At 33.7% G+C, this 11,680-nt stretch overlaps 2 protein-coding genes across 4 annotated transcripts; one reads left to right on the top strand and one right to left on the bottom strand.

The window, feature by feature from the left end:
- Positions 1–4,408, top strand: LOC101265979 (uncharacterized). Of its 2 annotated transcripts, none has more exons than XM_004231890.4 (3): positions 1–991; positions 1,972–2,162; positions 3,537–4,408. In XM_004231890.4, exons 1-3 carry the CDS (start codon positions 388–390, stop codon positions 4,200–4,202), a joined length of 1,461 nt encoding a protein of 486 aa, XP_004231938.1. In that variant the 5' UTR covers positions 1–387; the 3' UTR covers positions 4,203–4,408. The 2 variants fall into 2 exon arrangements, with proteins under 2 accessions (XP_004231938.1, XP_010316030.1); XM_010317728.4 differs by having other exon boundaries at positions 155–991; positions 1,975–2,162.
- Positions 4,409–4,547: 139 nt separating this feature from the next.
- Positions 4,548–8,180, bottom strand: LOC101266885 (ACT domain-containing protein ACR1). Of its 2 annotated transcripts, none has more exons than XM_010317729.4 (8): positions 7,994–8,180; positions 7,560–7,646; positions 7,325–7,370; positions 6,526–6,640; positions 6,299–6,372; positions 5,479–6,135; positions 5,242–5,346; positions 4,548–5,120 (listed from the first exon to the last, which is right to left on the bottom strand). In XM_010317729.4, the coding sequence occupies exons 2-8, from the start codon at positions 7,631–7,633 to the stop codon at positions 4,734–4,736; spliced, it is 1,458 nt and encodes a 485-aa protein (XP_010316031.1). In that variant the 5' UTR covers positions 7,634–7,646; positions 7,994–8,180; the 3' UTR covers positions 4,548–4,733. The 2 variants fall into 2 exon arrangements, with proteins under 2 accessions (XP_010316031.1, XP_004231941.1); XM_004231893.5 differs by having other exon boundaries at positions 6,305–6,372; positions 7,994–8,151.
- Between the last annotated feature and the right edge of the window lie 3,500 nt (positions 8,181–11,680).

Below are 11,680 nucleotides of genomic sequence, written 5' to 3'. Positions count from 1 at the left end.
AGAGATAACTTTATGTCTTTTCTCCTCATTTTACCCACTTAAAAAAGCACTCATCCAACTCATTAAAATATAAACTGAGCGGGTCACCAAAAAAAAACATCGGATGTATCTACCCATGTTGTTTGTTTTAAATTATTTGAGAATAAGTATTTAGAAAAAGGAAAATCAATACTCTTTTGCAATTTCTTTCTTTTTTTTTAAAAAAAAAATAAAATTACAGAGAAGTTTCGAAGCAACAAACACCAATTATTAGGCGACCCCAAAACGTGACGTAGCTTTGTCTTGCTTGTCTGTCCTTGAGCTCATATTTGCTTGTCGATTGCGAAGTTCCCAACTGTCTTAGCCAAATTAGTCTTCGCCGGTGAACTGTGAAACCTCCATCTAACAATGTCCTGGTTTGCTCGATCTATTGCCAGCACTCTCAGACTTGAAGACGACGACGATGACAGAGACGACGCCGTGTCAAGCAATCACGATCACTCTACTGGCAAACCTACTACGGAGAAGCAACAGAAAGATGAGGATGATTCATTGCCAGTATCACCGTCACGCGGCGTTAAGGATGACTTCTCAGAGCTCACTAAAACCCTAACCCGTCAGTTTTGGGGAGTGGCCTCTTTCCTGGCCCCACCGTCCCAATCCGAGCCCGACAAATCTTTACTGGATCCGACTTCAGAACCAGCTCGAGATTCGGATGACGAGGAGTCCGATTCTGCGGGGATCGCGGGTTTGCGGAGTGATATTGCTGAAATTGGGGGGAGATTCAAGAGTGGGATATCTAAGCTTTCGAAGAATATTCCCGTGTCGGAAATCACCAAAATGGCGTCCAACTTACTGCAACTGGGACCGGAGGAGGAAGAAGATAAGAGGTTTGATTCAGGTAGAGGTGCAGTTGGTGTTACTGAGGAAGTAGTGGCTTTTGTGAGGGACATTGCTATGCATCCTGAGACATGGTTGGATTTCCCTTTGTTCGAGGATGAAGATGACGAAGGTGTCTTTTTATTGTTCCTTTTAGATGTTCACCTAATTTTAAGCCTGTACTTTGTGCTTTCATTGCAATTTTTCTTACTCATATCAATACTCACTACTTGTGCAAAACTGATTTTGGTTATTAGAATGCTCTATAATGAATCTTTGACATCGATATAATAGTTTGGACTGCTCAATGCGTAGGTGCCACACAACCTGACTTGAACATGGAAGATTTTCCTCTCTTAGGCGAAGATGATATGAAACTAACTGTTTGATAACAAGCAGATTTCAAAGGTTAAATATACTCTTGGAGATTTGTAGCTTGGAAATAGATCACTCATCAATCCACACTGGCCTTAAAACTGAAAACACTTTAATTACTAGGTAGCAGCTTCAAAGATAGAAAAAAATGGAAGCTTTATTTAGGTTTCAATTTGATTATTGCAGGATTCAAGGTAAAGAATGAAATGCTTGTTTGAATACTTGAAAGTAGAGTGGTAAAGTTTCTAACTTTGTGAATATATCTTTCGGATGTGCAGAGTCAAACAGATGCTTGTTTATGTGTATTTCATGGTGAAACATAAACCTCCGGGTGTTTCCGTGACTGCCCTTTCATATAACGATGACTTTCCTTATCAAAGAAATATATATATCACGATGACTTAGGTCATATATGTACTTGTTCACCCTGAAGTGGATGAGCAAGATGCTGAAATTCTATTAATATATATATATATATTTTATTGTTGTAAGTTTTATTAATACTCCCATTATGATGGTGACATGGAAATATGTCGACTCCCTTTCTCACTTTTATTTTCTTATCTGTGTCCTGTTTTTCTGGTTAATCTCAAAACCCTTACCTAAACTATTGGTTATCATACATGACTGTTACTCTTTCTCACTTATGTGACTGTCAGTACATTATTGTGTAATGTATGCTCTGCGAGACGTATATTTAAAGATGGAATATCTAACATTTCGCTCTATATATTACAGTAGATTTTGACTTGTCTGATGCACAACAAGAGCATGCATTAGCTGTTGAGCGTTTTGCTCCAAGACTGGCTGCTTTGAGGATTGAGCTCTGCCCAGGCTACATGAATGAGGCTCGCTTTTGGGAGATTTACTTTGTTCTTCTGCACCCTAGACTGAATAAACAAGATGCTGAACTTCTATCCACACCCCAGGTAAGGCAGTGCATGTAATGCTATAAATGGTTCCATTTCTCATTTACAATCTATTTAGCACTTTAAATGATGCTCTTTTTATCTCCTTTTATAAATGAAAAAAATGCTTTATCGACAAAAGTAGTAAAAGACAGTCCATGCACAACTTACTGTTTTTTGAATCATTGTCTCTGATAACGATTGGCACTACTTACTGGTTCCTAATGAGTAGAATGTAGTTTAATGGATACGTTGTTGGACCTGGAGAAAGGCTGATTAGGATTTAATGAATGGAAGGTCACTTGCTAAATCTTTCTTTGTTTCGAGTTAGTCAAATCTTCCACACCTTTTTTCTATTTGATATGGTTGGCCATTCACTCATGTAGTTCCCATCAAGGTCATTTTTGTCTGGGCTGGTTATGAAATAAGAATTGAAGTTTTTATAGTAGAAGTGGGACTAATATGTGTACAGCTCTTACTGTGAAGTAGCTCTTGTGTTGTTGTGTTACTATTTATAATGGATGATTAAGTATTAAAGAGCAGAAGGAGAAATATCCTTATGAAAAATGGATAGAGATGGGACTATTCTAAACAGAAAAGTTATTGTGGGTTTGGAAAAAACATTTTCAAATCATAGTTATTTATGGGGTTTAGAGAATTGGCCTGGTCTCATCTGATTCTAGGGTAACAACTCTTATACAGAAGTAATTATTTCTTTCTGGTAATATGTATGGGTCAGAATAGTTTTTTCTCTAGTGAGAAGATTTTATGAAACCAATGCCAGTATTGCTGTAGCTAGTATTTAAACAATCCATCAGAGCTTAGAGATTATTCATTTTCCCATTTCCGACTCATTGCTATTTTTGGGACTTTACTCCTGTACATGTTCAGCATATTGATGTCATATTGACACCTCGCTATTCAGGGGAGCTAGTCAAAACATCTTCCTACCTATCTTTTTGCATCAAATCCTTCTTTTATTGTTTTGCTGCTTATGTTGCTACTTGGAAATTCTTCTTCTCCTCTTTTTAGCAGTTGAAAGCTTCAAGGTTGTATTTTTTTATCATTACTATTGGTATTTTCTGGTGAGCGTCCTATTGACATTTTTGGGCTTCTTGTGAACCCCCTGGACCCCTAATGTGTACCGTAAACATGTATTTTTCAGTAGTTGTGCATTTGGATGAGTAGGGAGGGAAATTATACTCTATCCATCTATATATAATGAGTATGAAACCAATAGTAAAACAGAGTGATTGCGCATATGCTTGGTTAGTTAGCATATGAACAAAGCATGCCTTCTAAAAAGTAGTCTACAGTTCACTAATCCTTTATTTCTTGTACTAGAGAATAGTTATTGGTAACATTTGGTGCTGAAAATGCTAATCCTGTGTGCAGGTATTCAATGCCAGGGCCTCATTATCGCAAGAGTTACAAAAACGAACCAAGCCAATAGAAGGAGATTGGTCAAAGGAGGAGACTTTTAAATCAACTGACGGGGGTGGTTCTCAACATGAGGAGATGCTTACTGTCCCTTCTGCTCCGCTCTCCGCGGATGCGGTTCAAGACATGTCTAGTGTGGATGTTTCCTCTTTATCTGTAGTGGTCGGCTCTGGTACCGATGTGCACCCTGTCATTAGTGAAAATCAAACAGTTGATAGACTTGTGGCTGAAGAAGGACCTATTACCCTAAGCAAAGATGAAAAATTGCAATCTGCATCAGCGACTAAGTTAGAGGAGAGTGACGAAGAGGATGCTGATGATTGGTTGAAGGAAGAAAACACGGAAATTACAGGTACCAGTAAAACCACCATGTCTTTTGAGGATGATGAGGATGTGTCTTTCAGTGATCTTGAAGAGGATGATTCAGATATGCCTGCAAAATCAAAAAACGCAGCTTACAGCTCTGATAAGGACTCACAAGATTGGGTCCAGTTGAGGAAAAGCTCCACCGACTTGTCTAGAGATTCCAGCTCCATCAATCAGATTAGTTCTGTTAAGGAAAATCCTGATAGCAAAGAATCAAATGATTGGCTGGATATTGATGACCTTGAGGTGGCGTGAACTTATGTAAGATTTAAATATAGTTGTTGTTCCGCTCATTTCTTGTGAATAGCTATTCCCCATCCTCCAGTCCGTACTCTCCGCTGAGAACTCCTTAACTGTATTGTTTGTACATAGAACGCCTAATGAAAGACAATCGGGTTGTAATATAGTGTTCATGATATTAATTGATGGTAGCTTCCTGCTTGTGTCACTACATGAGCATATATACTCGGAGAAGTTCCAATTCAAAATATAAGCCACTGTATGAGCATAGCTTATCTAATTCAAAATATAATTGTCAAGCTTAATAAATGTAAAGCTTTATACCGATGATTCTAGTTGATAGGATTCATACGCCACCCATTTAATTTTGGAACTTCCAATGGTTTTACTCTGCAAAGATAATGTACATTGTACCATGCGTCTATCATTATTTACCACTGTTGCTAATTATTTACAGACGGAGGTTGCTAATTATTTACAGAAGGAAGTTGCTAAATATTTACAATCAACATGGCCTAAACACAGTAGGGTCTTCAAGATCAGCACTTAGGATTTTATAGGTCTGAAATTGCTGGAAAGCCACTCAAGCTGAGACCAGAACATGCTTCCTAATGAGAAACCAGGCTTCTTGTCTTGCTTGCCACTGCTACTGCTAGGGCTTGTATTTGACAAATCTGTTGGTTGAGAAGATGGCCTCCCTGAGGATTTATTTGCCACCAGGACGGTACCTCCAATTTCTCGTCTTACTACCTCCAAGGTTTCTGAAGTCACATCTTGCCCTGAAGTATCTTTTACATAGAATGTGCCAACTGCTTGCTCTCCCTGTACCCCAACCTCAGTCCTGCTTATGGATAATCCGTTCTCCCGAAACACTCTTGTGACATCTGCTAACAGTCCTACCCTGTTTTGAGTAGTAACATCCAGTCTCAATTCCTGTATAAATCATATAGTCACTTAATATATATCTCATTAGAGCACTTTGTTATAGGGAGGGCGGAAGTAGATTATAAAGATACACTAAACGGTGTTCTAGTTAATCCATTTGAAAACGTACATGAGATACTCTCCTCTCAGTAGCAGCCATCAGATTTTGGATCATTTTCCGTCTTTCACTTTCTGAATCTAAAGTCCATCCATTCTTGTGTCTCACATAGTATTCCTGTGTTTTTTTTTTCCATGCACACGTAGATAGTTAAAAACAAAGATTTAGGGTTTTTTTGTACTGTCTGGACCTGTACCACCATGACTTTGCAGGAGCAGTTAGATAAAGAGGGCAAAAGTAAACGATTACCTGAATGGCAATGGATTCAAAAGAATTGATGGATGCATGGAACACGACATATTGCAAGTCTGTCAAGGTGCAGATAGTGTCAAATAGCAATTTGGGTCTGTCCATACTCCTCACAGTAACAATGGAGTAGCCCCTCTCCTTGCAATTTTCTATCTTCACTTCTGTGCTATTAGATCCCTTCTTCTGCCTGTGAGCTACATCATCTCCACTTGAGTCATAACCACAGGAACAACATTGTTCGTAGTCCCTGTCAGCAGCCATCAACTGATGAAGCCGTCTTTCGGTATGGGTCTGGCTAGCTGCAGGGGCTGCCAACCTCACACTCCGTCGCTCCCCTTCATAATGGTGGGCCTCAACAACATTCTCCAGCTGGGCCTGTATTTGTGCCACTCTATAGGGGTCCATGATTGGCCCATGCTTCAGATCATCTTCCATGTAAACAATGCAGGCTGCTCGCTTGTTATGTGTCCATGCCACGGCACCAGAGACATGGCATCCTAACTCAGCCAGCACAGCAGATATCTCGGACATTAACCCTGGTCTATCTATTGCTGTCATCTCCATAGCTGTGTGCTCCATTGAGACATGCCTGGGCCTTACATTTCTACCAACACATGTTTGGACTTCCCTGGACCCTCTTCTACTTGCACAAATAGCCTGTAAGCATTAAGGTTGTTTTTAGTTTAATGTTTAATTTGTAAAACGAAAAATAAAAACCTATTTTTGGATAACAGCTGCCAACACACTTTATAGGCCCTTTATCCTAAAACCCACAATATGGGTTTCTTGAAGTAGTATAATTCAAGTGAATAAAGCATACCCTAACCTGTTCGATGTAGTGGATGAGGCTTTCGTCAGTGATTTTGTTCCCAAGTTGGTCAGTTACGTGGAAAACTGGAAAAAGATGCAAGAAAAAACAAAATACTATAGTTGTGAATGACTCAGCTATGGCTCAGAAAGTTGTTACTTGCATCTTTTTTTTAATTGGATTATAATATTCAAACCAGCTGTAAGGGAGAAAAGGCATATATAAAGAAGAGAACTAACCATCCATTAACCAGCCACCATCAGAGGATATGTATGATCTTAGAATCAGTAGGTCCAGATCCGTCAGAACTTGGACCATCTCCAGCAATATACCATGTTTGTTCGCACTATCAACCTGTGGTCCAAAAAATAACAATAACTACGTCATAATCCCGGACAAATAAGATTCAGCTATATGAATTCTCACGTCATGTTTGCACAATTTAAACATCTCAGATCAATATTGCACAACAAAAGAAATTGCAGCTTGCGGAGTTGAAACTGAGCAGAAATTAAATTTCAGTTTTCTCAATCATTTTCTGTTTAGCTTTTTGGTTACACCAGAACTGGTTAAGAATATTCCCAATCCCTTAACGATAGTGGACCCTATAAGAAAGTATTTTTGTGTAAATAGCATTTCAATTAACAATCAATAAACAGCTGCAGTATTGCAATCTGAATTTTATAAGTGGAAAGTAGGCAAACATAAGCTTCTCCGAAATTCCTTGTGCGAATTTAGAATAATTATTTATCTTCTAAGAAATTGTTCAACTATAACAGCACATGGATTAATCTTAAAGCAAGAAAAATATATAAAATTATCGCCTAACTAAATTGATTACCGCCTAACTAAATGATGGTAATGCAGGTCTTTTTAGGCTAATACTTCTGTAAGTTGGCCCCAGTATATACTGTTTGGGGTCTAAGAGGGAATCCATTAGCTGGTTAGGTACTCAAAACTTAAACCAAAACAAATCAAATCAAGTCATTATCGAAATCAACATATAGAATAAGAGAAAATGATAACGATTTTTCCTACCTTCACAATAGTACAGTTTCGGCAAGTATCATTATCAATGCACACCCTGAACAGCCAAAGCCAAAGCCACAACAAGAAACAAATTAAGTAATGAAGCCAAAATATAAACAAGGGCTCAAATTCTATGCAGTATAAAAGTTACTTACACAATACTGAAATCCAACAAGGTGGGTGTATCAATCAAAATTATAAATAAAAAAAAAATTAGACAGTAAGATTGAAGTTAAAACTAAACCTGGGAGGGTGAATTCTTTCAATTAGTGATTGAAATTCATGATCACCATAGGGTTTGTAAACAGAAATCTCCATTTGCTTTTGCTTTCTGTGATTGATAAATGTACAACAACATGTGAGAAAAATCCACATTAATTTATAGTATATACAAATATAATACAGCTAGCAGCTGTTTGTCCTGTTTTTGAATCAACAAGTTTGAAAAAGAACAAATCTTTACTACTATCATCTGATTTCTTGGTTGTCAATCGATACAAGTTTTCAGTATTTTCAAGAAACACACGACAAGTAGTTCAAAAGAAGTAGTAATCAAATTACTAAAAGTAGAAACCCATTACTTTCTTGAAAAAGCAAAAAAAAAAAAACGCAGCAAAACGGCGAGTTAGATTGAATGCAAATCAAGATTTTGACCAAGAATTGATACTAAAAATTTACCTGAGAAAGGTGGAATCTTGAAATTTGAATGTAAAATTCAGATTTTGATGAAAGAAAACAGATATATATATATATATATATATATAAAGGGAGATTAGGAGACAGAGTCAAAAGAGGGATCAAAAACTGGAGGAGAGAGTTATAAGTATTTGTGTGTTATATAAATATGTGGCTCTCCTAATTATATACAATACAACAGGGGAGACAAATCCGTACTTGCTCTTTCTTTTTTTCTTTTACGTCCACAAGAAAACTCCCCTTTTTTCACATTTTTTCTCCTTTTCTTTTACCTGTTCTCTCACTAAATAAATTTCTATTTTATCTATTTAGAAATATTTATTTACTCTATTTCTCCAAGTTTCTGTTTTATTTATTGAAAATATTTACTTACTCCATTTCGTCCAAATTACAATGTCAAATTACTTTATTTTGACGGTGAATTTGGAGAATTTGAATATATAATTCTTGAAATATAATTTATATATTTAAAAATTATATAAAAAATATTTAACTCACGAATAAATAATAATTTAAGTATATGAATAAAATATTATAATTTTTTATCTGACTTATAAATTCAAACTATATAATATAAATTTGGGAAGAGAGAGTAATTCATTTTGGTAGTTCTTGCAGTTGTTGAGGAAGTGTACCAAGAAGTCACGACTCACCAGCTTGATTAATAATTGTGTGCTGAGATAGTAAATTCATAAAATGGAAGTTTAAATTTTACTAATACTTTTTATTTTATAGTATTAAAGTGTTTTTCTTTTTAGTTTTAATCACTTAATGAATTTGATAAAAAAAAAATTTAAATATTCGATATAATGTCATATATTAGTAAGAAGTTAGTATTAGAAGATTTTAATAAAAACAAGCTTCCTATTTTGGTTACGATTACTATTAACTATTTCATTATTATATAATAATTATTAATAAAATAACGATAAATTATTTCTGCTATCAAAATTATAATTTATCATCATTATAACACATTTCGTTCACTATTATACTTGTCATCATAGTAAATTATTATTGCTATCAACACCATTACTATTAGCCAAATAGTTACTTATTCGATATTTCCTTTCTAATCAATAATCGACATGTTTATTAACATTAAAAATATACGTTATGATCACAACAATCTTATTATCAATCAGATCGCCATGTCGTAAACCATCTCTGGATATTATCACCAAATATATTTCTCATCAGGCCACAATTACAATAACTATGTTGCCACCTCCCATGACAACCATAATCATCCCTTACAATGATAAAATCACATCATTGATTCTATTTTATAATTTAAGATTTTCTTGATACAATATTCGATTCCCCATTAGATTATACATATTAGATTATACATATGTAAACCTGATTTCCTTAGTCTATTTAAGAAAATATCATATCCCTTTTTCTAAAAGTCGAAATTATGTGATTTAAATTTTTTTTGCTTTATTCCTAATAATTTATTTTTTTAAAAATAATTTTATAGATGTTAATAACATATTTAATATCACACGTCTCTACATATGTAAAAAGGATGGCCTCTATCTAAAACTTTTAAATGACTTTTCATTTTATTTTTAGTGAAGAGTTTTATATCTTTATAAATTTAATGGCATGTTTATAATCATAAATTTTAAGAAAATTATAATTATATAAATATTATGACATAAATTTAAAGTTTGTGAACTCATCTCTTCGATAAAAAAATGTCATTGTCAGCCATCATAGCATCTTTCCTTTACCGTTATAGGTCTCGTCACAATAAAATTACATCATTGATTCTACTTTATAATTTAACAATTTGTTTATATAATATTTTCATTAGTTTTAATGTATTGGTTTAAAATATGTGCATTGTACGTGTATGTCACGATAATATTATTAATTGAATATTTCTTTTTTTTTCTTATGATAACTTGAATAGAGATTTGAAAATTCTAATATTATCGTGAGTGTACATATTATTTTTTTATTTTTCATTTGATGTTCAAAATCCAAAGTCTGATCCACATGTGATATACCTACCGCTCACTATTTTTCGTTCCTAGCCTACACGAGTCTAAGTAAATGGAACAATTATAATTCAAATAGTATATTTTATGAAAAATTAGTATAGTTTCATTGATTTATTCTCAATCAAAATGATCATATTTTGTTTAAATATATAATATGAAAAATTATATTTCAGAAAATATTTGAATCACGAACTAAACAAAATACAAAGGATGATAACGAAGAAAAGATACTAACAAAATAAAAGGACAATAAAATATTAAGAAAAGAAAAACATATATTATTAATAAACCTAATATTGAGTGCTTTTGTAAATGCATTTTTCTAACCTAAATAGATTACTTAATAACATAAGTAATATTAATCAATTGATTAAAGGAATTCTAATTCTAAAGTGATTCTTAAAGCTTCATTACCAATTTCCGCATTAAAAAAAGGAAGAAGTTAAATGAATTTTATTTTAGATTTAAATTTTTCTCTTTCACTATAAAGATAATACATACTACTATTTTTTTTATAGGAATAAGTTTTATCCCTATTTTTTGGTCCTTTTTTGCCTTTTCCTTTTTTGGACATATTAATTTTGTTTTCCTTATTAATTCTGAAAGTTTTTGACTATTTTCTTATAATCGTTTCAAGCGAAATCAATGTTTAAATAACATTATTGAGAACTTTTGTGCTTTTAATACATACATAAATGCAAATCTAGTTTTCTTAGTCCGTTTAAAATACATCATAACCCTTTTCCAATCATTGAAATTATGCAATTTTTTATTTTTTTTAGTCTTGATAAAAGTTTCTCCAGTTTTATAGATGTAATAATACATTTATGTCTCTACCTACGTAAAAAGAATGACCTTTGTTTAAAATTTTGAAATAATTCAATTAAACACTTTTATATTATTTTTAGTATGAAGTTTTTATATCCTTATAAATATTACGACATATTTCATATCGTAAATTTCAAGAATTACAATATAAGTATTATGTCAATGATATATTATACATATATATGTATATATATTATTTTATTATTTTTTCATAAGAGTAAGAGCGAAGAAAAAAAGAAAAGGTACAGCTGGGGAGACCTATGTGGCAGGGCATGAGCATGGGTCAAATATGGCGTGGCAAACTTATAGATCAACCGCGGCGGCTCGGGTCGTAGCTGTCAATTTCGTAGCATAAATTGTAGCCGCAAACTTCTTACCCGGCACGTGCTTTTTTCCTTTTATAGTTATGGGTCAGGTGACCCTTTTTTCCCGTCTCTTACTAAAAAAAAAATATTTTTAAATATTTAAATTGAACACAAGGACTTTAGTTATATCACGTCACCTACTAATTAAGTTGTCAAAACTTTTTAGTATTACCACTACACAATGATTAATAAGTTGATTAAGCAAAAGAATCATTATTGTGAAAAGCCGTCATTCACATTTGTCTAATCTGAAAATCAGCTGATGACGAAACCTTAGCTATAATTGAATTACTAATCAAAATGCTCTTGATTAATAAGCTTGTCGTTATGTTTTAGGCATGTAGTGAAAAAGGACTCAAATCAAGTTTTATATGATTACTTGAGAGCATTCAACGATTATTCAACATAAATAATAATAACAATAATAATAATATATTAATTATGTATTCCCACTGTTCTTTTTT

The sequence above is a fragment of the Solanum lycopersicum genome, chromosome 2, assembly GCF_036512215.1.
Source record: "Solanum lycopersicum chromosome 2, SLM_r2.1".
Lineage (NCBI taxonomy): Eukaryota > Viridiplantae > Streptophyta > Magnoliopsida > Solanales > Solanaceae > Solanum > Solanum lycopersicum.
This window is presented reverse-complemented; position numbering and strand designations above follow the sequence as displayed.

What these genes read in the sequence shown, in the direction of transcription:
- LOC101265979 (XM_004231890.4), top strand. Translation starts at nt 388, where the DNA reads ATGTCCTGGTTTGCTCGATCTATTGCCAGCACTCTCAGACTTGAAGAC. An exon ending in CGAGGATGAAGATGACGAAG is followed by an intron (nt 992 to 1,971) that starts GTGTCTTTTTAT and finishes TATATATTACAG; the next exon opens with TAGATTTTGACTTGTCTGAT. An exon ending in AACTTCTATCCACACCCCAG is followed by an intron (nt 2,163 to 3,536) that starts GTAAGGCAGTGC and finishes TCCTGTGTGCAG; the next exon opens with GTATTCAATGCCAGGGCCTC.
- LOC101266885 (XM_010317729.4), bottom strand. Translation starts at nt 7,633, where the DNA reads ATGGAGATTTCTGTTTACAAACCCTATGGTGATCATGAATTTCAATCA. An exon ending in ACTACATCGAACAGGTTAGG is followed by an intron (nt 6,136 to 6,298) that starts GTATGCTTTATT and finishes TAATGCTTACAG; the next exon opens with GCTATTTGTGCAAGTAGAAG. An exon ending in TTGAATCCATTGCCATTCAG is followed by an intron (nt 5,347 to 5,478) that starts GTAATCGTTTAC and finishes AAAAAAACACAG; the next exon opens with GAATACTATGTGAGACACAA.